The 26,225-nt window shown below is 38.3% G+C and overlaps 1 protein-coding gene across 2 annotated transcripts in view; it reads left to right on the plus strand.

The window, feature by feature from the left end:
* FNDC3B (fibronectin type III domain containing 3B) overlaps positions 1–26,225 on the plus strand; it is a 216,556-nt gene that overhangs the window by 143,248 nt on the left and 47,083 nt on the right. For both annotated transcript variants that reach the window (XM_062582738.1, XM_062582739.1), the window contains exons 8-16: positions 3,743–3,900; positions 4,984–5,043; positions 8,593–8,731; positions 9,071–9,124; positions 17,757–17,881; positions 20,472–20,646; positions 21,457–21,543; positions 24,946–25,084; positions 25,755–25,826. In XM_062582738.1, coding sequence (XP_062438722.1) covers positions 3,743–3,900; positions 4,984–5,043; positions 8,593–8,731; positions 9,071–9,124; positions 17,757–17,881; positions 20,472–20,646; positions 21,457–21,543; positions 24,946–25,084; positions 25,755–25,826 — 1,009 coding nt within the window. The remainder of the gene's footprint in view (positions 1–3,742; positions 3,901–4,983; positions 5,044–8,592; positions 8,732–9,070; positions 9,125–17,756; positions 17,882–20,471; positions 20,647–21,456; positions 21,544–24,945; positions 25,085–25,754; positions 25,827–26,225) is intronic.

Below are 26,225 nucleotides of genomic sequence, written 5' to 3' on the forward strand. Positions count from 1 at the left end.
AACCCGGAATTTAAAAGATAATGAAAGTTGTACAGAAACATTGTTCGGTACCTGAATGCCTGCGAGGACTGATATTCATCAGTCGTGTAACCTTATTAAAGTCGTGGAGGAGCTGGGATCCTTTCCCAGGGGCTTTTATAAGATAATTATTTACACCACCAAGTTTTGGTACTGTATAAAGCAGGCATTTGCTGCGTAAACTGAGAAGTTTTCAGAAACTAATTAACTGTGCTTTTCAGCAGGCACACAAACCTCCGTAGGGGAGAATCTTTTGTGCCCCTGTAGCCAGAAGGAAAAGCCAGCTCCCTTAAAACCAAACGCGGCAGTTCTGCGAGCGGGCGAGTCGGGTCGCGCTACCTGGAAGGCAGCCCAGAGCTCTGCCTCCCCAGCCTGCGAGGAAGCTCGCTGGTTCCTTGGGTTTTGGTGGGATAGAAAGAGAGCGGCTTTAGTGATCAATAAACTGTTCCTGACTTAGAGTAAGATGTTTGTAACTGAAAGTTGACTTGAACAATACCCTGAACGAGTAATGGCATCCGAGTCAGTGACATTAGGCCTGCTGTTGGGACCGCAGCTGTCCTGGTCTTACCGTGTTGAAAATCCAAGGAAGGGTGCTGGTCCGCATCTGTTCAGCTGTGTAGCACCTTTCAAAAGGCGCTTGTTTTCCCGGGCGTGCAGGGGACAAATTGGAGTTGGAGGCACTGAGCTGTTTGGGGAGTTTTTGCTTGTTGTTTTCAGTGCATCCTAATGTCACTTACTAACTATACCCTTTTTCATAGCAAAGCGGGTTTTCTTTGCTCCATGTAGAAGTTAGTAAAGTTAAATGGTTGCTTGGCCATTGAATAAGATACTGAAGAGATACACCTCTAGCAAGCATGACATGACTTTGAGCCTCTTAGTCTGTGAGCAGCAGATTTGTGCATCTCCGTTCATACAAATAAATCAGTTGTTGCTCTGCCATGCACAGCACTGTTGTTCTAGCTTTCGGCACTGGTAGAGTTTTGTATTTCCTGACTCTATCATACATGCTTGCTTGCTGCTACACTTAGTTTGTGTACTCAGTGCAGCTAAGATTTATTGTATTTAATGATCTATTATGTTTATTTTAAAAACTGCTCCAGCAATTACTACATACATAATACCACTGAAATAGGCCAACAGTAACTCTGAACCCTGTATCAGTAGTAGTTCAATGGGGTAGGTAGGGGAACGCTGTGCTTAGGAGCTATTTCTAACTTTTATCCCCTCTGTGGAAATATGTATACACTAACTTAGAAAGCTAACCTACCATTTTCTAGGATTTCCTAGTCTTATTTTAAGAAATGATAAAAGACCTTTTACAGATTGTTGGAGTTCATGAAAGTCCAAGGCTTTCACCATATGCAGAGTATATATACGTGTGTCCTCGTGACTAGTCGGAGGGAAAAACATTGCAAGAGAACATTGGCAGGATATCATGCCTCGAGTTCCAAGTCCATCTGAATTTATGAAAAACAATTATGCAAGCCTATTTCCATAATAATAAAAGAAACTGCTTGTTCATGGGTTGAGCTGATAAATAGTAGCAATGTATGTTAAAAGAACATTCTGATTTGGATCTTTTTATTATCCAGTTCTCTGACCTATTGAATACATTGTAGAACACATAGATTTCTAGCTCTAAATATCTTTGTCACAATTAAACTCATATCTGTATTTATATATATATATATATATATATATTTATATATATATATATGATATTTAACTTTTTGTCTTATTTGAAACAGAATTTTAAAAATATCTAATCTCAGTTTTTGCTAGTCCAGGTTTTGAAGGAAGCTGATTTCTTAGCAGCAGAAAAATGTGACTAGAGCAAGAAATCACTGAATATGTGTACAAGAATTCACATGTTCATATTTTTAATGAAGAAAGGTTGCTACTACTTAAACCAGTTGTAAAAAAAGAAGTTTTCATATTATGTTGAACAGAAGTTTTCTTTTTGGCAGGAGTAAATGTGTTGCAATAAACAAAAATCTTTAATTTTTGAGAGGACAGTGGTGAAATTAAGATGAGATACTTTGTGGTTTCACCTACTTGTCATTATGTTAAAAACGCAGATTTATGACTTGCTTAAAGAGCATGTGCTTGATATATTGGCATCACATACAACAGTTGGAGTGCTTTTCAGCAGGGAGCAACATGTTTTCACATGAGAAGATAAATATTCTGCAGTATATACGTTTAAAGCTGTCCAGAAGTCTGACTTGTAAGCAAGCAGACCTTAAAATCTGATATTGCAGCCCATTGCTAGGCTTCATTCTTAAAGAATCCCAAACTGAACCTTAGCAATTTCGTTCTAAGCACAGTTATGTAGCAAACTAATGCTAAAATGCCACTGCTAAATCATTAAGGTATTTCAGATGCCTCAAAGAAAGTATTGGAAATGTGTAGCTATGCACCTGCATCGTTCTCCATTACCCTCTTACATCTTTTGAAATAACAAAGTTGCTTTGTATTTTGGAGAAATCTGCTAAAATGATAAAACAGAGTGAAATTTTGTGGGTAGAAGAAATTAATAAAGAATTTAAAACCTCCTGCTTTTGTTCCTCCTTGTGGAGGCTATCTAAGTGGCTTTTTTATTTTATTTTGTTTATTTTTAATTTATTTTTTTTAAGGAGTCGCTTTCATTATGAAAGCCGAAGAGTTTGTGGCAGGGTGTTTTGCTTAGGACTTCCGAATAGTCTCTGGATTTCTCTCCAAAGACTTGCATGATAGCTAAAATAACAATAGTTTTTATTATTATTATTATTATTTCTTTTGAAGCAGTAAGTGGGGAGAAGGACTTTTTCTTTCTTGGCTTGGTAGCAGAAGCCTGTTCTCCTGGAAGCTACTGTTCTGCACATGCATGTGATGAAGGATGCTGCTGGCAATGTGCCCATGGGCTTTCCTGTTGAGGCCTGGAGTCGCACAACGAAAGCTACAGGAGGTTTAACCTCTGTCAATCTAAAGTTATTTGGAGCCGTGTTTCCAGAAGAATACAGCTGCGTTGCTGCCCATGATAAAGCTGTTTTGGTGATGGGGCTTGAGGCATTTTTCAGTGTTTTATTCGAAGGGAATTCTGGCCCATCTGCCATTTAGATTCTCCTGTAGAGCTGCACCCAGTGGCGACTATGGGTCATAAATACCCTCTTTCTGGCAGGGCATAAAGTGATTGATTTGGAATTTAATTTTTAATCGTTAAGTCAGACTTTTAATGTGATCCTTCCCTAGGCCTTTGAGTCAGTGCAACTTTGCAGATACTTGAATTATTGCAGCTTCGAGTTACAACAAGGAACAGGATGACTAAAAATGCTGTTGCTGGGTTTTTCAAGAACCTCACTAAGAGAAGCTTTAGAAAAATAAGTGCAGACAAGAAAATCTTTAGAATGAAGTCATTGTTTGTCTTATTTCCACTTACTTTCTGATCACGACCACAACAGCGGAGTACTTTAAAAGTGTGCAGGGAGTACTTAAACCTTTAGGCAGTATGTAGCCAGCTCCCTGTGGGGATATGTGTCTTTCTATTCTTCATTTCTTAGATGTTATTCTGTAAATCATTTTTTTGTTTGTTTTGTTGATGACCATTTCTAATTTTACTTTTCACCTCTAGTTCTTAAATTTCTTGCTGCTTATAAGAAATTGATTGTAAAGATTCAAGCAAAAAGCGAATATTTAGAAGACAATGTTTTTCTTGAATTCAGAGTAACTGATGTTTCTTTTATAGGTTACAAATATTCAAGCAAGAACAGCTTTACTTACCTGGTCACCTCCCACCGGCCTTTTAAACGCAGATAGACACAACAATGGTTTGCCTTACACCTGTACTTACGAGGTTGCCTTATCAGATAAAGGGAGGGATGGAAAATATAAGATAATTTACAGGTAATGGTATAACTTCTACACTTGTATTGCTCTCAATTTGTATTTGCATAAGAAATAATCTCTCTTCACTTTTCAGGGTCCCCATGAGTTGCACAAATGTGTCCCAGCTACTTGTAAATACATCCTCTTTTCTGCTCATATCCTTATGCCTGAAGGAGCTTGTGGCAAGCTGGTTAAGTGCACCGCACAAGGCCCCAGACTGCCTTCCTCTCCTGCCCCCTTAGCCTGCGATAGGTATCACGTGTGTTGCTGTGTCTCCCGTTAACAGTGAAAAGCAGCACATTTATCTTTGCTAAATGTCAAAATCCCTTTGTGTACACCATGCAGCTGTCTTCCTGATGGACTGTGTTTTCTGTGGACTTCCATAATTAAGAATATTAAACCCAGTTCTTCTTGAGCTGAAGAGCAATTGGTAAGGGCTCTACTGCTTCAGATAGCCTTTAATCGACAGAGAAGGGAGGATGCCCACCAGTAGACTATGTAATAACCTCCACTGAGAAATGCTGAATACTTGGCTGTTAGCAGTCTTAAGTAAAAATTCTTGAGGGATTTCTCTAATTTCAGTGATCATCTGAGCTTATTTTGTGATCAAATACATATGGTGTTATACCTTTCTTTTTTCCCCTTTAATGATGTCCAGGATAGAAAATTGAGACGTGAACTTGGCTGTGAACTACTATTTACCTGTGAAGTTTGACTGTCACTTTTCTGAAGTAGTTTGAAATAGTAAATATGCAAAAAGTACAACAGTAATGTTACATTGATTCAGGTCCTTTCAACTCTGAGAAGGTTGAAAAATGCTATAAGCTTTATATGAATATCAACAGATGGAAGGCTAGCACTGAAATAAAGCCGTATAGTTAGTTGACTTTATAAATGGGGTCGTAACTACTCTTCTCTTCAGGCTTCATAAGGCTTTCAGGAAACCTGAAGTGTTCTGTATTCCTTACTATTATTTTTCTGTGATGGATTTTTTTTTTCTTTCAAGTCATTATATATAGGAATCCCTAGTCACTGGAATATCAATAGCTGTGCTAAATATGATACTGCTTTTCATGATTTGTTAATGGTTTCTTTCTGCAGTGGAGAAGAACTAGAATATAACCTGAAAGACCTTAGGCCAGCAACAGATTATCATGTCAGGTGAGTTAGTGAGACTCTGAATGTCACTTAAATGTAGTCTGTTCAGATATGTGAGAATAAATGTGGAAAGGTTTTATCTAACGTAGTGCAACCCAAGAATTTTGTAGTAACAGATGCAGGATTACTTTCATGCCTGCTAAGTATTCTTTGATCCATTTTATCTTAGACTGAAAACTATGAGAGTGTTTTTGAACACGATCTTTTCTGTCATACTGTTGTTGCTAAAGTAAGAGTAAAAAGACATCTGTCTCTACCTCTACTTCTGCCTATCTATCTATATATATGTATATAAGTATAACAAGTCTTGAGGTGCTTAGATATGAAAGTATAGGATACCTCAAGCTTGTTCAAAAATTTGACCAGAGCATTGGTGTTTGTCTGCCTTATTATATCAGATGTGTACTAGAAAAACTGAAAGTAGTCCTGTGTGTTTTTTTTCTTAAATACTCCTAACTTCATGAAGCAAATCTGATGACAAATCTATCCGGCTATAATAATTTCAATATTTACTGTTTTCTAAGAAATGGATTCACACTGGTCTGTCTTGCTATTTTAAGCTAACGTTTGCTAACATTATGATCTCTCTGGATTGTAGTGTTATAGAGAGAATGATGATTGGTAATTATAAGTGGAAAGAGAGACTGGGGTAAAAGTTCAGTGGGATGTTAGGGTGAAGAAAAAAATTAGCAAAAACATAGGTGCATAAAATGGCACCTGAATCTGAGACAGAGAATCTGTTAAAAATGTAACTCTTCATACATAAATTCCACTGAAACTAATTAGCTTTATTGCTTATTTGCAGAATAGTTTTTATTATAGATGGAAAGCTAACACTAGAATGCCAGAGCCTTCATGTGCTTTCAGTCACGAATGGCAGGAGCAAGGCAGGCAGTAAGGCTGGTGCTGGAACTGATGTATTCTGCAAGGCTGATCTGATCTTATAAAGAATTTTTTGGAGGAACACATCTCCTTCAAGTGCAACAGTAATGCCAATGAGAGTTCAGTGTTAGAGCATATTTCTCTTCGTTTCTAGAACTACATTCATTACACAATTACATAATTATTCTCAATTTTGAGCCTTGATATTTTTAATACCGGTTTTTTATTATCTGATTTTTTTGCATTTTTAAAAAGTTTTTGCTTATGAGCCAAGGCTTCAAATTCACATCCTGTTCACTTATGCTTAATATCCTTAAAAAAAAAAAAAAAAAAAAAAAAAACTGTCACTCCTGTCTATTGTTTCCTTCTGTTTTTCCAGACAAGGGCTAAGCTTGGCATACATTTTCTCATCAAGGCTGCTACCATTTGTAAAACTTTGGAAAATGAACACTTTGCTTCTGAGCAAAAAAAAACAAACACTTCTTTTTCTCTGATATCCTAGCTTCTTCTTTTAAGGACATTTTCTAATAGTGCCCTAAAATGTACTTTTCAAGGGAAGCTAAAGACCATAAGTAACTTCTGAGTAAGTAGATTCAAGGAAGAAGAAAGTTGTAAAACACTACTGAGCTTCCTGCTGTAAGCAATTGAGCTTAATTTCTAAAGCAGGCTTCAAACAGTAAAGTGGTGGTCGTTCAAAGTGTACTGGTGAGGTCTCATGCAATTTTTAATGGTGCTCGAGGTATTTGCCCTATATCCTGGCTAACTTCCAAATCAGTTCATTCTGTCAGCCTACAGTTCCCTGCGTTTTTCTGCATATTTGCCAAATTATAAATCATTTGTAAACAGCTAGCAGTAACTTTTATTAAAAAAAAAAAAACAAAAAACTGCCAGATATGAAAGTCAGACTTAAAAGCAGCAGCACGCATTTACAGTGGGAGAAACCAACACTTAAAAGCAGATATTGTTTCCTAATACTTTTTTTCCCTCCATTGAAACTGCATTACATATTAACAACTCTGAAGAAATAAATCTGTTAAGTAAAGAAATTTGTGACCAACAGTTACTCAGCAGATCATATTGGGTCTCTTTAATCTTGGCAGCATCTTTAAGGACTTCTTTTTCACACAGAAGCTGCTTGAGCTTGCTGCTTCTTCATTTGACCCTAGACATTTAGAACAACCTGCTTCACTGTGAACCTACATCCTAGGTTCAAGATGTAGATTTCTTCAGGTTATTATTTTGGTAGTTACAGGGATGATTCCACTCACCTTTCTGAGGGCCAGTCAGTCTCTTTTCCACTTAAACTTTTAATCTTCCGAGAGGCCCCTGTTGCAATCTACTGTAGGAATTCCAGAGCTACTTATTTCCAGGACATTTGTTTTCTTTCATTTTTCAGGAGTTTGTATTACACCCCCTAGTAGGCAGTAGAGTTACGGTAATGAACATTGACAAACCTCAGGTACCACGGCAACTTCCAAGTGGCAGAAGCAAAAATGCAATTTTCCATTGATTTGCAGATGATGTTCTTGTTAAACTCATTTTTATGTGGTTGTATTCCCCAATGATGCATCTTTGACTCTTAGCTACACTGATTTCCGGGACACATGCAAACGGTGTATCCAGTTGCCAGATGCAGACTCAAGTAATTAATCGCATTTGTTTTCACTCTTGACTGCTAACAGGAGATATATAAAGCAGCACTACATGATATTTCCACTGAGGGCAAGCAGCTCTTGTGAATTCCCCCCAAAGGTTTAATTCTATGTAGGTGGCCATTGCACATAAATTACTCTTATCTACTGAAAACAAATTAGAAATTGCCCTTTCTTAAACTCTACATTCATGTACACAATAGCTGCAGCCAGCCCTGAGGTCATTGTCTGGTCACAGTTTGAAAGTTTTGTGCGCAAAAGACTTGGGACTTGCACTTTTCTTTTGCTGTGCAGAAAATGTGACAGGAAAAATAACATCATTAGTTTTTCAGAGAAAAGCACCTGATGAGGAGGTGCTCAAATATATTGTACTTGTTTTCCCATGTTAGTTTGCAGTATATCCCCTTTTATGCTGTTATGTGGAGGATTTGCTTGAAATCAAAATTGTTTTGAAGATTTTTGGTTTATCAAAGCAATGTTTTCGAGCTATTTGTATTATTGTGTTAGTTTTTAGTTCAGAGCTCTACTGAGTATAGACACTTGAGGAGTGTTGGAGAAACTTGTACATGTGGAAGGACAGCAGCAATAGCTATCACTGAAAATGGTACACACAAATCAATTTAAGTAGGGCGTTAATGTTCGCACCTTTTCCTCGTGAGCTCTTACATTCTGTTGTATGCTGAAGAGGGCTTGAGCACAGTGCATGAAGTGTTGCCAAGAGCCATGGAAAGAGTGGCAGAGACTTCTTGTGGTCAAAAGAAAAGATGATGATAAGTCAGCTGCCTGTGGGAGAAGTTGCACGAAACACTGTAATGATCATCTCCTGTTGTGTATTTGTTTTTTTGCATGCTTGTACCGAGTGAAATAGAATAGCGATAGCCACTGATTTGTGAGAAATCTATCATTAGTGGATAGTATCGTGGATGCTTTGGTAGTCAAATATTGTGGCTGAGGCAGTGTGTTCTCATCTTCTAAGCGTCAGCAGATTTATAACCCGTGTATGTGTGTCCTTTCCCAGGGTATATGCAATATACAACTCGGTAAAGGGATCCTGCTCAGAGCCAGTAAGCTTCACCACTCACAGCTGCGCACCAGAGTGTCCCTTCCCACCCAAACCCTCGCACAGGACCAAAAGCTCCTTAACCTTACAATGGAAGGTAGGTATTGCTTGAATCAGGCACCCAAGAAAGGAGAGAGAAGTAGTTTACTGGCATAAGTGCTGAAAATAATTGAAAGCTGAGACAGCCATTTTTTAGTATAAGAGACCTGAACTTGCTGTAGTCTGATGAATACTGTCCCATGCACTGGCTTAACACATGACTTTTAAAATGTATGTGTTTCATTACAGTCAGCTTCTTCCCGTTATTCGTTAAAAAGGTTGCCAAGCTGTGTGCAAACCTCAGACTTTGGTTTTGCTTCAGACTGTAGTCATTGCCTGAGGGGGAAGTAGTTTTCTCTTATTCCCAAAATCGCCTTTTGTTTATTTTTATTCATAGGCACCCATTGATAATGGTTCAAAAATCACCAGCTACCTTCTAGAATGGGATGAGGTAAGTAGTAACTAGTTGAAATAAATACATAAATGGCACTCAGACTTTATGACGATTTGACGGGTAAAGTAATTAAATGCAGGGGAAACTAGAAGTAAGGAAATGAAATCGTGATGACATTAGGTAGAGATCTGGAAAGTGAAAAGGGGAATGAGGGGGATACTTTTCAACCACTGTGTTTTATGAAGAGACAATATTCTGAGTTTATAAGCTTGGAATTTAATTTTCTCGTGCTCATTTGTTGTAATTAATTTGTTAATTAGTATTACGTATTGTTCAGTTATTTGCATTGTGGTGGATCTTAGAATTCAATTCACAATCTCCTTCTAGATGCTATGTAAGCACAGAATAAAGCACTGTTTCTGCCTCAAACGAGATGGGGCATGATTTTGCAGCTCTACTTATAGAAAATACATTAGAGGTCCAAAAAAAAAAAAAAAGTTGTCTTTTATATATGGGCAACTAGTCCACTTACAGACACAAAGGAAAATAAATTCTCTGCCCCAAAGATGTTACACTGTTAATAAGCTGCAAGCAGTTGGGGAGATTGCCAAAGGCAAGAGATGTGGAGAGTGTTGCTTGCTCGAGGTGGGTTTCGCTTTTGAGTCCCACCCCCCCATTCCTCCCCTATTTCCCTTATACCTCCTTTCTATTGCACAAGCCATATTTCTGCAGAAAGCATGAGTCAGTGAATATAATCTCAGAAGGAAAAAATATGTATTGAAAGACAGAACAGGCTTGAGCAAGATGTTTAAAAATTAAAAAAAAAAAAAAAAGAAAAGAAAAGGATGAGTGTGAAAGGGTGTTTGGTTGTACAGTCTGATAAACCTCTCCTGAGGTTTTTAGTGTTTTTCAGAATAATATTTTAAGAGGAATATTATGTTATGAATAGTTTTCCATAATTTCACTAGTAACAGGTTCCCAGATCATTCTGCTAGGTTTGACATTTGGAACTGCACACTGTGCAAACATTTGTTGCATGCAGTATCACAGCAAGTGGGACCTACGTGACGAGAAACCCACTGAACTGAACTGAAATCAGACAACAGCTTAAGAATGGCCTGCTGCCCCAGTCTGAATAATGGAATGAAAGGTTGTCGATAAAAAAGAAAAAATGATGGAATATGAGATCTCGGAAAGTATAAAAAATAAAAGTCTCAAAATAATAGCCCGACATAATCAGAGATATGAGCCTCGAAGCCTATTATACCTTCTGGGGCATCTTGATTGTGCAGTTTTTTCTCTTGCAGTAATTTCCATGGGAACATAATGCTAAAAAGGAATGAAGTAGTGGAAATGTGCAAGTGACCCCAAACTGCAAAGGGAAGGGAAGCAACAGAAAGTCCTGTCAAAAGAAAGACCAATAACAAACTGTTATTGCAATGCACATTCTTTGGATGTTCATTTTGTTCACTTGCAACCCAATCAAAACCTTGAATTTGTGTAAGACAATTCTAAAATGGTGTTGTCCTATAAAGCCTTTCATAGTTAGTATATGCCTAGAGTCTCATCTTCAGAAAGAATTGTTGTTATATCTGTTTTTACAAGGTAAAAGTAATTTGTTTTAGGTTACTTCATGTACCCATGAAAAAAAGAAGGAAAAGAAAAAAAAATCTTAATTCCCAGGTCCTCAGTCTAGATGTTTAATTACCTTGTTTTCTCAGCAACAATCCTGAAATTTGAGCTCCTTGTGGATAGCTAGCCAGCAAAGATGAAAGAATAATGGCCCTACACACATTTATTTGGTACATCTCCAGTGGTCTGACAGGCCGGCTCCGGATTGAAATGTAATTGTCCAGTCACGAGGTAGTTAATGAATGAGCCACAGGTGTAGCTCGTCTAAAGAAATTTTTACTCTGATGTGTGACAGAAATGCCCTTTTGAGTTAATGAATTAGAACTTGATATCAAGACTAGTGAAGAAAAAAGTCTGAAAACACAGGTTGGATGTGCAAGAGGGCTGTTTCGGCAGGCCCCTGCTCTAGCTGGCTCTTTCTCAGCGGCAACACGCTCCGCTCACTTTTTTCACATGACATTGCCAGTCATCTGCGTTAGGGTACATAACTACCTGAGTAGCAGAAGTTACAGCATCCTAGCACAAAAGAGAATTCACTTGTCACGTCCTGTGCCCTCTCACTCGGTTATGTGAAATCTATGTAAGCAAAAGCACAAACTTTGTTACAATGCCACCCTGTCCTGGTGAAATCAAGAAATAAATACATCAGGGAGGAGGAAAACGCCTGCCAGGCAGCAGTGAAAGCTCAGCCAGGTCTCAGCTAGAGCAACATTCATTAACTACAGGGCACAGAATAAAACACAAACACAGGAAAATCGGTGATCAGAGGGAAATTAAATTGTGCCTGCAAAGCAGAGGGAGCTTTGCAGGAGTGGAGTACAAGATACCTATCCAATAATAAAATTACAAAAACACCCTAAAAACAGCAGTCTGCTATGAAAACATTGAGTCCCTTCACAATGAAGGGTAGTGTGAGAATGAACTGCGGGGAGCAATCGCAACACAGGCATTGCCCACAGCTCCTGGAAAGCTGTCCCACAAAGGTGGCAGCCTGCAACTAGAGACACAAAATTGGCCTTGGGCGAGAGAGGTGGGAGAGCAGCGAGAATGAGCAACGAACGTCGAGGGTTGCATCTCAGATAAAGCAGCAGATTGCCCCGGCGCCTGCTCTGCGGAGGACATGTGGTCTCCTCGCACCAGCGGTGGTAGCAGCCTCCTAGCGCTTCCTCGCCGCCCGCAGCATGGGGTGACACTCTGCGTCTTGGAGCTTGCCCAATGCTAAAACAGTATCTCGACTAATGCCACATGGTTTTACTAAGTAGCTAAAGTTGTAGTTTGTAGCAACTAAAATGAGGTTGTGACTGTAGACAGCATTACTTTCAAAAAATAGTGTTGCTGCAGAACGATGGCAAAAGCAGCATGCCGTTTTACTGCCATTGGATTAGGTTAGGTTGTAAACTGTAGCAAGGGAACAGCATCTTATGTCTTCGTGGCTGCAGTTGCTAAAACCTCCAGGGCTGAGGTATTTAAAATTCCAGCTTGTCATTAGGCGGTATCGTTAGGACTTTGCTGCAGTGCGTTCCTCGGCGAGTGCCTTGCTGTGGGATGGGCACGCACACCATGTGCTCCCGCTGCTTTAAAAAGCTGCTCAAAGTGCAGCAGGAAGGTCTTCCAAAGAGAACGAATCAGTGCGCCTACTGTATGTTGTCTTATTTTACTGTAATGAGCTGAGAAGATGCAGAATACCGTGTAAAAGGCCCATATGACTCTTCATTTCCGTGAGCATTTCAGGAGCTTGTTCAGAGTCTGAAATCCGAACAACCTACTCGTGGCAATCACAGCGGTTGGGAACGGGATGCCTGTCAGCAAGAGAGATGGGTTTCGTGTGGAAACGTTTCCCCTTGGAGTTTTACTGGAGATAAGGCTAGAGTTATCTCCACAAGTAATTGGGTTACTTGGTTTCTGAAGTTGGTTAGGGTTTGCTTTCCCCTCTGTAGATATGCTAAAAATCCTCGCTCACCTCATGAGATGAGCTTTAGCTGAAACGCACGCGAGTTGCGTTTGTTTCCTCGTGGGAACTAATGTCTTTATGTTCTGATCTGCTTTTGATGGAGAGCACGCTGCCTTGTTTCGTTGTGTTTCGTGCAGTTTTACCCAGCTGCTTTTTGTTCTTCAGTGTAGTCCTTTTGCTGTTGTTGGTTTTTCCCTCCGACCTGTGGACTCTAGGAAGTAGTGGTGGATAGACAAAGCTATGCCTGCTATTCTGTTGTCTTCCCTCCTAATTTGGATTAAGTTGCTTGTGATATGACTAGTGTTTTGTTCTATTTAGAAGATGATTACTTGCTTTCTCAATACCAAAGTAGGTCTTTGAATTACCGTTCTAAAACCTTGCTAATAAAATGTTTTAGTTTTAACTGCCTAAAGAACTACGGTGAATGATCTTTACCAGCAGAATGAAAGATCAGTTTGGTGACTTGTCATTCAGTTAAATTGGATGTACAGTATTGAAGTTTTCTTTGACTTCAGAGGGGTTAGAAACAGCCGGTGTTCTCAAGTGTTTTGGAGTTCAGTGAGATCTGGAAATGCCTGCACCTCAAGTGGTTAGCAATAGTACAGCTGGCAGCAAAATCACTTAAAAGTAGCAATTACGGAAATCTTCACCTTCTGACTCTCTCCTTTTTTGTATATGTTTCTCTTTGAACTTACAAGCTAAAAGTAGGCAGTTGATGACTTTATGCCAGAACCGATCAATTAGGACAAACAAAAGGCTGATTAGAAAAAAATGATATTAAAAAATACCTAACAGAAAACATCACTGTAGAGGATGTGATGCTTTTTCCTTATTACGGTGTTCATCAAAGTCAGTGGCTCTATTGAGCAAATGCCACTGGCATTGCTGTAAGAATCAGGTCTGTGTTCCTAATTAGATATGAAATGATCTTTTTGTGCTTAAGTGGTAGTAAATAAAAGTTTCTCATGTGTGAACAGATGATGAGAGTATCCTATTCATTTTCTATGGGAAAGTGGAGAACCGCTCCTGAGCCAGAGACACCTAACTCATCTGTTTTTCTTCTGTTTGTATACAACTCAAAAGCAGCTTTAATTCTGATGTGACGAATGTTCAGTTTGATTTGCACAAGATAGATGCAGATGCGTTACCAGAGAATTTAATGGGTTGGTGGTGAAAATTTAATCATTAAGTTTATATATTGAGAAGTGGAGATTTATAAGTTTTGAATTTCTTGAGGTTAGCAGAGATGTGTTAACTTCTGACCGTCTGGTCCATGGATCTCCATGGTGATCCATCATAATTCAGATACGCTGAGTTCCACTGTCATGCTTGGGCTTGTATTTGTTTGCCTTCTTGCCCTCTAGGTTTGTTTTCTGGCTATGCCACTGGTATTACATGTGCAAGAGAGGAGTCTTGGGTTACAATTAATACCTAGAGGTGTTTTGTAGGTGCTGTTCTGTTTTCTGTATATATGCAAAATTTATATGCCAAAAAAAAAGGAAAAGAAAAAAAGCCTGCACAGTAAATATTTTGTAGTGATATTAAGGTGCTCTATAATAATCGTAGGCAATTTGTTCCACAGCTCTGTGTCAGATTGAATATCAATCTGTTGCTTTTTATTGCCAGTATGAACCAAACAGGAGAAGTTAATGCTAGTATGGACTGGAACAGATTACCGCCTGGCCTTATGATTGCGGTTCTGGTGCTGGCAGCTTTTACTCTGTCTTTTGCAGAGAGGTCTTGTGAGGGACAGGGCTATGTTTTTGTATCCACTCTACCTGTAATGATTTATTCTTTATTTTGTGTTTACTACTTTGTCTACTATGGAGTACAGTCAATAAAATCTGTTTAAGATCTCATAACCACTATCTAAATATGCTTTTGAACTCTATCTGCAAAAGAGACTTGGCTTTAAGTGAGTATATAGTTTTAAGTATAAATGCACTGGCAGACAAGACATTTTTGTTTATGCCATGTTACATTATGGTGCAAATTCTAATGGATTTGTGGAGCTGAATTGTTCGTGTTTCATTGGGCAGGTCCTGATTATCATCACAGTGTCTTTGAGTATCATCAGGACCGTAGGACTGGAGAAAGCAGGACTAGTGAAGAAGGCAGACCGTGTCTGCTTTCAATCTGAGACCTGAGGATTAAAGATTTCTGAGGAAACGATAAAGTATATTTTAAGCAACTTACAAAACATTATTTGAAGGATTAAATCTTGGATGCTGAGTGTACAAAGAATAAGAGAAGGATTCTGGGAAAGCTGTAAGACTCTTGGGTGGCAGCCAGTACCAGCCTGCCAGTTGTTCTTGTCTATAATTATGCCAGCATTAGAGCTTTCATAAATCTTGGGAGGGAAGGAGTAGAGAGACTATTTCCAGGCTATTAATGCCAGGATAGTTAGAAATATCGGCCAGCCTCTCCAATTAGTGCCAATAGAATCTGAAATACCAGCCAGTCTGAGTAATTGGAATACCAGTCGGTCTCTGAGTGAGTCTGGGGAGCGTACAAAACCAGCTCTCGAAGAAAAATAGATATAATAACAGATTTTTTTTTATTATTATAAAGCTGAAGATAACAAAGATGTTTTTTTGGGGGGTGTCTTTGCAAAGATTTAACCCACCAGTTTGAAAAACTGGAATTTCCTTGGTCCTTTGCTTGTATTTCAGGTGTTGCAGCCTGTGTGCTACAGGTGATGCTTTCCCATGACTTTATTCTTTAACCAGCTATCACAGTGCATCTGTTCATCAATCCACATGCTTAGCCTTTGGTCGCTCTTGTTCACTAGGGGCAAAAAGCATAGGAAAATGATAAAATATAAATACATTCTTAAGCAGAAAATAGAGATGAAGACCTTTGTTTTCAAATGCTTTAAAAATAATGAAGTGAGGATGATTTTAAAGAGTTAAGGAAAAAATAATTCAAGGCATCTGAATCTACAAAAGAGAGCTTATGTAGAAAAAAATAGTCGCTAACTGATCGATGGATATTTTAGTAAAACATTGGACTGGTAATTAGGTTTTTTATAACCTGAATATTAAACATATTACCTCTGAGCTGGGGAATGCTATCACCTATCATTTTTGTCTAAAAGGATTTCTGTTAAATAACTGTGTATCTAGGGCTTAAGATCTGATAAATGCTTTTCTGTATATAAAAAGCTTTCATTTTAGGGTTAATGATCTCTTCCAATTTTATAGCTTAATTCAGTTGCACTGTATAGCAGTGTCACAACCAGACCAGTTGCGTGAATTTTAAAAAGACTGTGTATAAAAACAAGTTCTAGAATGAATGTAGACTCACACTGTGTAAATAAGTTATGGCTGTTTGCCCGTGTACTAAGTGTCCCTCAGGTGCCTCCAAATTGTTGTGCAGTGCAGGAGGTGTGAATGATTGTTTCTAGCCAGATAAACATATTTTGGAGATCTACTACAAACTGTTTTTGTGAAATTCTTGCTTCTGTGTTGCAGTCTGAGTGAAAAGAGGTGGAAATGGATAGGGGCTGAAGAATGGGCCAGTTTATATTAAAAAAAAAAAAAAAAAAAGTGTCCGACTCAGGCATTTTTGAAATCTTTAAAGATGAAGTGATGTATTGCCCATTGAAGAAGTATGATACGTGAGAGACAAGACAGTATTCATGGAGGCATCAGCATATCAAGCTGTTAGCTGCAGGTAGGGATACCTTGATAAATAATTCTCACGGTAGTCAGCTTAGGAAACGTAGAGTCTTCTGTCGACTCGGTGCATCACGTGAAGTGCATAGTCTTGTCTAGGCTCTCAGGACAGATGTGACTTTTACCAAGATAAACTGAAAACTGTAGAGACAGATGCCAAAAATGGCATAGCAGAGCTTCTTAGGTCAGAAGTTTTAGAGATGACCATTACTTTACTCTCATGGGCCAATTTGAGCTCATGTTGATTCTTTGGGTAGGTTTTTCTTCTGCTCTACTTTTGGGTACTTCTACTTCATTATGTTATTATCTGTTACTTTTTCCATTAAGTTTTAAGTCCTTATCACTACCTCAGTTCAGGTAGGTGTCTTTATACAGAGTCGAGTAGTTCAGGACTATTCTTAGCATTCAGTCCGGAAAGCTTTCACAGCGATTATTGCCCAAGTGTGAGCAGTATGACACAGAATGAGACCAATTACTCTGATATCTGCAAAAAGCTCAGTCAGCTTTGTTTTTACCCTGAATGGAGCATGCATGCAAAGTTGGGCTGGATTGAAAAGAGTTTTATTTTGTATTAAATGTGGAGGGGAGGAAGAGAAGTTTTGGATATTCCTGTTCTCCACTGTGTTGGGTTTGTACTTGATGTACGTTAGGAAGGACTTGGGAGTTAGAGAGCTGTCTTGATATCATCTCTTGCTCTTGCATTATCTTGGCTTTGTTAGCACTCATAATAGCTCCAGGTCAAATTAACGTCAAGCTCCCATAAACAGAGCCTGCTTGAAAGCCAAGTTTCTTAAAGTAAAACACGCTCTTATCCTGTGTGCTTGTTGTGTGCCGCTTGCTCTGAACAGTCAGATGGGTACAGGACGTGGCATCATTAAATGTTTCTCTGTGGTGAGTAAACCTATTTTGCCCCTTAGGGCATAATTCTGCGTGCTATGCCATACAGAGCCAAACGCTGCACCCGTGCTCGCCCTTCTCAGATGGAAGTAGCTGGAGTTTATTATGGCCCAACCGTGGGGAGCGAGAGCCCTCTTGTGGGATAAAGTATTTTTGAAGGCTTTACATAGAATTTGCGGTACAGAGGGTTGCACTTCCAAGAAATGTTGGTTGCAAGTTTTCTGTAGTCCTGTGACCCGATTGTTTCAGAGATGAATTTCACATTTAACATACACTTTTTCTTTAATAAGTAGGATCCATTGCAATTGCAATGAAGATAGGAATCTGATAGTAAAGGAAATCTGACAGCGGACTGATTGTGTGAATATGTATCGTTTTAAATAACGTAGCAATGCTGTCAGTGACTTGCACGTCTTTGCACAGTGTAAAAGTATCAAATTCTAAAATCATTTGACAGTTCTTTTTAAAAGGAAGAATTAATGTGAGCAATGCATGCTTTCGTTTCGTAGCTATCCAATTATTCTCTTTCTAGGGAAAAAGAAACAGTGGTTTCAGAGAATGTTACTTCGGAAGCCAGAAGCATTGCAAGTTGACTAAGCTTTGCCCAGCTTTGGGATACACCTTCCGATTAGCGGCTCAAAATGACATTGGTACTAGGTAAGTTATTCCTAAGTTATGTATTTCATTGAGAAGAAGTGACAGTCAAAAAGTTTAACTCTCAATGGTTTCCTCCTTTTATTTTTCTTCCCTCTGTATGTCTCTGAGTTAAGTATCTGAAGTTCTACTGTTTCATTATTAGTGGTCTAGGGTAAGTCACACCTGCCCTGGTGGTGTCACTCACCTCACAGGGAACTGCAAGGTACTTTAAGAGTGAAGGTTAGGCTAAGCAGATAGGCTTATTTTGAGGTGTCGAATGCTGTTTTGTGGTCTGTTTCTAATGCAAGAAGAATACATCTGTTATGTAAAATTCCCAGTCGGGACCTCTGTGAACCAAGAAAAACAAGCAAGAGGAAGTTGAGTTACAGATTTTGAAAGGAATTTTGATGTATTTATTTTTCTATTTTAGATCAATGTCCTTCTGTCTTTTTTTCAGCAGTACAATCTCTTCCTTCTTCAGCAGGAATGGCAGGGCTGGCAAGTAGGATGAGGAAGAAGGGTGTAAGAGCCAAGACCAAGATAGGAGAGGCACAGCACAAGGGCATTGATTCTCTGTATCTTGTTTGCACTTTTCTCTCAACATAAACAGATATACTCATGTGAAAATGTTGAGAAATGGGACTTATTCCAATCCTTACAGATTTGGGATAGAGTTGTAGGTAGCACTGGGCTGAAATGTTACGCAGCTAAGGACCAGAGCATACCCAAAAACCCTTCTTGCAGCAGGGCCTGTATTCATGTATTCACTGAAAGAATATAGGTAAGAAAGGTTAGCTGTAAAGAAGCTGAAGTAATTTTTGAAACACTTAGTGCTTTTGTATATTCATTCATTGTCCTTAACCACACATAATCTAGTAATAAATTATTGCACAATGGGAAGAAAATGCTACTGGTGTATCTGTTTTTTCCAAAATCAAAGTCCTGACAATATATAGCTTTAAAAAGTTACTCTATTCACATTTCTGTGTTTTCATTCTTAGATGTGCTGGGACTGTTCCTGTGTGCACAGAATCCCTTTTGGTGACTTCTTGCAAGATCACCTCTCTCCCTATTGAAATAATCTTTGAACTGTAGGGTAGGGAGAGGCTTGAGCTGGAACTGCTTAGCCTAAATGGAAGGGGACCACCTGGTAATGGGGTCTGCAGAGTTCCTGGGTTTGGAATCTCTTCCCTTTGATAGATCCTCAATTTTTTTTTTAAGATAGCTTCAAGCATGCAGCAACACCCATTCCTCCCTTACCCCCTACCCTTTGCTCAATCAGTTGAGGAAGGAGTGGGCTAAGAACTGCACTCATGGGCAGTTGCTCTGTGTTAACCTGAGATAAGCACCACCAAGACATAGTGTATTTTTATAGACACCATTCAAAATTATGACAGGATAATACCACTTTGTGTTGTAAAGTGATTTTGGTTGTTTGTAATGTTTATAGACCATCCATTTGAGATGTTTTTGTGTTCAGGTGTCTGTTATAGGTAGGTTTTCGTTAGATTGTTGCATGTAGGCTATAGATAGATCTTCTTTAAACTATGAAAATATTTCAACCAAGATACTTGGCTCTTTTGTGGAAGAAGAAAGAAGAGTAGGAAGAACGAGATGAGGCTTTTCATGTGTATTAAATTCATACAACTTCTTTGTTAAGAAATAAAGTACATTTATGCTTTAGAAATGGATTTGAAAATTGCAAGAAAGTTTATATTTGGTTGAGAGGTCTGATGTGTCTCTAAAAATTCACCAAAATGGGTTTGTTTTAAGTCCTGTTTTCAAGTTTCCATTGTGCATAATACAGTCTACCTGGAGTCTTAGGCAAGGTCTTTCTGTACTTGGTTCAGCACAACTTCCTAAGACATTTCAAGGCATTTTGTGCTGGAATTTGTGTACATCTCCTGCTGTAAACGGTTATCTCTGATTTGAGTTTGTATGAAGGAAGAACCATACTTTATGCTCAGCTTCAAATGCAAAGGAATTTGGGCAGGTAAAATTAGATAGGTGGAGAACCAGCCTGGACAGTTGGGAGCTACCTGTCCCTGCACCAGAGAACTTCTATGCGGTGCTGAGCGTGTATGGTCATGACTGGCTAACTAAGTTTTCCTGGCTTTTTTGGGGGGTGGGGGGGTGGGGGGAGAGAAGTCTGTGAAATATGTGGGACTGAGTTTGCTGAAGTACTCAGCTTTCACATCTATCATTTAAACAGAACTTAAATTTTGAGTTTATAAAAGGCAGAAGCTGCCAAACAAGTCTGTTCATCTTAAGTTGAACATCTAAAAGTTGACAAGGTGGACTTTGTAAAGTGGAGATATTACTCTACCTCATAGTTAATAGTTAATATTTTTGAGGCAATCAAATGTTATATTTTTGAATATTATTGTGATAAGATCTGTTTTTTTTTAAAAAAAAAAGACAGTGAAGACACGGAAAATCCTGTGTTCGTTTCCATTCTTGGTTCTGCTATTTCCTAACTTTGAGTGCTTGTCTTTACCACCTAGGCAATTTTAAAATCAGTTAGATCTTCCAAAAATATTAAATATGTATCTAAATACACTTTTTTAATATTCCTTTCTCTCCCTCCCTCCCTCCCTCCCTCCCTATGCAGTGGCTACAGCCAGGAAGTGGTATGCTACACTGCAGGTAATATTCCTCAGACACCTTCTGCACCAAGACTTGTTCGAGCTGGTGTCACATGGATCACATTGCAGTGGAATAAAGTAGAAGGATGTGCACCAGAGGAAGTGATTTCCTACACTCTAGAAATTCAGGAAGAAGATAATGTAAGTACTGTGTTTATTAAATGTAAAGAGTGGCTCAGATTGGGTTTTCATTTATTATTTCAAGTTTTTTGAGAAGACTGGTTTGCTATTGTAGAGAGCCATTTTTAATATTTTCGTAAAGATTATATGAAGACTCTTTAAAGCTTTATGCAATAGAGAAGTTATTCTTTTAGAAGAATAGAATCTGAAGCTAGGTCATGTATATTGGGGTGCATTGCTTAAATGAATTTGTCTTTTCTGAATATACTTCATGTTTCTGGTTCTGTTGAATGGGTATCTTTCCAGAAATGGTTAGGGTACAGTCCTGAGAGCTACTGAACTTTCTCTGTTCTCCCTCCTTTCCCTCTTTTCTGAAGGCAACTGGAAGAGGAGGAAGACACCTAAAACCTTTTTAGAGGCGCTCACTACTTGGTAGTGTGATTTATGTTGCTCCACATTGGCAATTAGAATCCTTAGCTAAACTGCCTAAAAATCTATGTTGTCATCCAGGATTCCCTTGCAAAACTGCACAAGAGTCCATAAGATAAAGGGCAGTTTGTCCTTAACCAGTTCAATTTGCCATTTTATATTTGCGTCTGTGTGATATTCTTGCTTTCTGCAATTCTGACACTTTTAGAGACAATTATTGTGATCTAATAGATTAAGAATAGTTAATAGATAAAATCTTTAATCTTTTCTGAAGAAGGAAAAAAAAGCCACCCCACTTTAAAGCCCTTTTGATATGATGTGTTCTAGCTGCACACTGTAATACAGAGAGCACTTATTCAGACTTCTTAGTTATGCAAATGTGTTTATTTTTGTTTCTTCTAGGATACTGTGTTTCATCCAAAGTACACTGGAGAGGAGCAAGCCTGTACTGTGAAGAATCTCAGAAGAAGCACACAGTATAAATTCAGGGTAAATTTAGAGGAGATCTTTTTCCTTTTGTCATTATATAGTATTTTGTGTGTTGTTTTTTTTCCAGGCACTATAGGGACCTTTTATTACTGCCTGCAAAACTGAGTCATCAAATACAAATTCTACCTATAGTAAAAGGAATTATTAAAGTTTCTTGTTGCTCAGTCTTTCTGAAACAGTCATAGTTCTTGGTACCATATACTACAGGTGTGATCTCTTAAAAATATGACTTTGGGTTCCAGGTGATCTTGGAGGTGATTTTAGTCAGCTGTATTTCTCCCCCAAATGACTGGTGTGTGGTTACAAAAAGAATTTGACTTCCATACAGTTGAGAAGGACGCTGAAAGGAGCCCAGCAAAGACAGCTTCCTCCCTAGACTCAGGGTAGTGTCCTCACCTGTCATGCAGAAATAAAGCTTTTCCTTAAGAGAGATGGCTCTTAGGTGTGCGTAGCTGTTTTGGTTTTGTTTTGTTTTAGCCGGTGCTGATATCGCCTGCTCTCTGAGTGCTCCAAAGTATACGGGCCTCCCAAAGAGATACTTAGAAATCCTCAGCAGATGCCAAAGTCAGAAATCTGCCTAGCTACTCTTGAAGTCATCAAGCACAGTAGAAGTGCCAGGTGCTGTAATCAACTGAAAAAAGTGTGATTTTTACAAAATCAGATGTTCTGCAGCAAGGCTGGCTCCTGTGCCAGCACTTGCAAAGCCAGGGCGGTGATCCGAGTTCTGCTCCAGGAGATGGCGATCCGCCATGCAGTATGCAGGGTTTGCTCCTTAGATGGCACGAAGTCTTCCGTAAAGCTGATAATCGCTGTGCTTGCCGCATGTCAGTGTTGCCAAACAAAACAGGTGTCTGGAAACAGCTTTTTGTCGTTTGTAAGAAACACAGTGAGAGCAGGATGCAATAGCTTTGTATCAGCTTGGAAATACTTGGCTTTCCTTGGTCTTAATGTGTTCAGTAGCAACAGAAAAATTTCACGCAGAATTGTTTAAAGCTTTGAAAACAACTTTGCTTAAACTGCTTTGTGGGACCAAAGACCTCGTAAAGTTTTGTGAAGAACTAGCTGAAGAATCGGAAAGCTGTTGAGGTAGCAGTAGGAGAGGAAAATAAAAGCATATTTTAGTTTAGCTTTGCAAAAGCTCCTGTGATCTTCTAAGGGAAGAGGATGAGTAGTGCTTTTTTTTTTTTGGAGGAGGAGGGGAGAGGGATTACTTTTAAAAATTTTACTTTGAAATTAAAATGAATTTATCAAACTTGGGTTGATACTGTAGTGAACTGGATTTCTTCCTGCAGTCAGTGGCTACAAGCACAACCCTGACCTGGCAGTACTGAGATTTTTCACTCATGGTGTGCAGACCAGCAGTATGGACCACCATTAATTAGCCATAGGACTTGAATAAGAAGCCCCAAAACTGTAAAAGAACTAATACCACAGCAGTATTTTGAAGCTGGCTAGTTCTAGGCTTGCCTTGGAACCTTGGCAAAGTAATGGGTCGAGTAATATGGGACTTTAGCTAATAAAGCATTAAGGGGGGAAATTTAATTCCTGCCAGTCCATGTGTGTTCACAGAAGGTGTGTCCTGCCAAGCTAGCGTTTTTGGTGAAGTTTGGTTCATTACAATGGTAATGGAAGCATAATACACCTTTGTAAAATGGTTCATTTAGTATCAGGTGAGAGTTTGACAAAGAAAGGTAAATAATACAAAGCTTAACATGAAAAGGTGCAGAAATTTCATTCTCTGACATGTTTGGAATATCAACGTAAAAGGGAATCAGCAGTGACTGTTGCCGGTGAGCTTCCACAGCGGCCAGCGCTGCTATACACTATTTCATACTTTCACTGGCAACCTAGAAGGAAACAAAGTTTTATTTCTGGTAACAGGATGGAGGGTTTGAGACTGGGGAAGCACTGACTCTGAAAGTGTTGAATGCCTGGTTGAGCAATCAGTTTAATATGAATTTTGAGTTCCTACCAGGCTAGTACAATCTTTAGCTATATAAATAGAATGATATATAAGTTAAAAAAATAATATTCTGTTACTTCTGTATCCGGCACTGATCCCTACTGCTCTTACTTGGATGTTTGGCTAGCTCATGTATCAAGTGTTCATGTTAGGGTTTCTTTCATTGGTGAATATTCAGAGAACAGCCAAGAGATGAATAAATGATTAGGAAATATGATCTTAAAAAAAATGCCACAACCTCAATTAATTTAATTTAGCAGGTGGATGATTGAAGTGACAAGTCAATAAGGATCTCCAGTGTGTATGAAACTTTGATAACTGGCATTTTAGTTTAGTAAGCTGAAAGTGGTAATTTCCATTTGTAGAAAACTATAAACCAAGCAAATTCAGGTGTTTCAGGAGACACTCATGCATGGTAATGATTTTTTGGTTCTTTTTTGTTGGCATTTTTTAATATTGAGATCATTTACAGTTGTAAAAGATATGTCCTAGTTCATACAGAAGCTAATACAGGCTTTAATGGCTTTTTAAAGCAGGAGTATGGACTAGAGAACCACAGTGACTTTTCCTGGCCCTAAAAATTGTAAATTGTTTTATTTGAAGGCCTTTGTTAGAAGAGATGATAGAAATCATTGTGACAGAGCTTTGCAAATGGAAAAGTTCCTGCTAGTTTTTATTAAGAATTAGCAGTTATAACAGACATTTCATTACTCACTTCCTTGGCAGCAGTTATAAGTCCCAGAGACTAGTATGAACTAACATGACTTCCAACAGCTACGGTTAGATCATTTTAGGTTCTAGTATGACTGGGATTTACTCAGTCTCATGGCCAGGTCCTAATGTCTTCTCTTAGCTTAGCGCTGTTGTCAGTGAAGTCAACAGAAAATATTCTTGAGTAGATACAAAAGATTTGGCTGAGGATATTTTGCGTGCATCCTGCTAGTTTTGAAGAACTAAACAGTAAGCACTTGTTACTCTCCTGCAATTTTGCTTAAGTTTCTGATTATGTGATCCTGATATTCTTAAGTAGTTTCTTTTAAATAGCTTTTGAGCTATTTAGCTATATATATATATAGCTCTATATAAAAGATATTTAAATATCTTTTGAGATACTTCAAAAATAACATAGATGCTGTCATTATTTTCATCTTCCGTGACTACGTAACTACAGGTTGGCATTTGACTTTTTAAAGGGGAAAGACTGTAATTCTCATATCCAAACTTACCACGATCCTGGGGTAGTGGAGGACTAGCAAATTCTGTGTGGTTTCTGAAAAGACAACATGACAATCGGATATTTATTATTAGAGTCCCACACTCCCTGGGATCTGACATGCTTTGTGTTTTAATGGTGTTTGTGCAACTGTTAAGGGAGGTCTTATGTAAAGCTATCAGAAAAGGAAATAACGTTATTTTTGTTGTGGGTTTTTTTTTTTCAGTTGTTTGCTTCTAATGTGGAAGGACGGAGTTCTCCAAGTGAAATTTTGGTCTGTACAACAAGCCCAGACAGGCCAGGACCTCCAACCAGACCCGTTATTAAAGGGCCAATAACATCTCATGGCTTTAGTGTTAAATGGGGTAAGCCAATCCAGTTTGTCATACTACAGCTTTTGTAGGACATAATATACATTGCTGAATTCAAATAAAATTAAGTAAATGCATATTATAACTAAGATTGTTCATGCAGCTTCTCAGTTCAAGCTGAATGTGTTTGGAGAGCTTCACAGCTGTAGTTGTTTGACTACTTAGAGATGTGTAAAAGTGCTTGTTTGCAGAGTCAAAAATGCTTACTTTTAATTTTAAATTATTTTGCTTTTAATTTTATTATTTTTAAAAATTTTAAATCAAAATTAAATTAAGATTAAATTTTAGTTAACTTAGGTGCCCCATTCAGGCTTTTCACCTTCCATTTCATGTCCCATTTCACATGTATGCTGCTTATCATTCCATCTGCTTCCTTTATCAGTGATGCAAACCTCCATACTTAGCACAAATATCTGCATCTTTTTCAGTGCTTTTTCCCTGTATTTTCTTTTCGTGTTTCTGAGATACTACCCAACAAATTTATTTTGACTCATTCTAAAAAAATAACTTGTGCTACCATTCTGCTATAACAATTCCCTGCTGTAGTTAATGTGGGGGAGTTAGTTTGTGAGGGAGAAGAAGCAGAACTAGAAACCGCTTCTGTAAACTTCATCTTGAATTTTACTCCTAATCTGATGTACTGATGAGTTTCCTTGTTTTTCAGATCCTCCACAGGATAATGGTGGTTCAGAAATCCTAAAATACCTATTAGAGATTTCTCAAGGAAATTCAGAAGGTAGGTAACACAGTTTCATCCATTTCAACTCATAATTATGACTACTGTAAAGAGAGTAATGACTTCTTTTTTTTTAGCTATTATTATATTATTATTATTATTATTATATTATATTATTTTTGCATGATCATTTTTGAGAAATGATTGTATCATGTATTTTAGGTGGTATTTTTGAGCTACATAGTCTGACATCTTCCCAGTACTCTGTGAATTTTACCAAATATGAAATAGAAAACTAAAATTATTGTTGAAACATAGATGGAAGGAAAGAAAAAAATCTTAATGTCCTTAGTCATAATAGTACATATTAGAGCTCCCTGGACACAAATTAACCACAAAGCTAAACCACATACCACTTAATTAGTAAAAGCACTACGAATTGTAGTGTATTATTGTCAT

This window comes from Rhea pennata, chromosome 9, assembly GCF_028389875.1.
Source record: "Rhea pennata isolate bPtePen1 chromosome 9, bPtePen1.pri, whole genome shotgun sequence".
Lineage (NCBI taxonomy): Eukaryota > Metazoa > Chordata > Aves > Rheiformes > Rheidae > Rhea > Rhea pennata.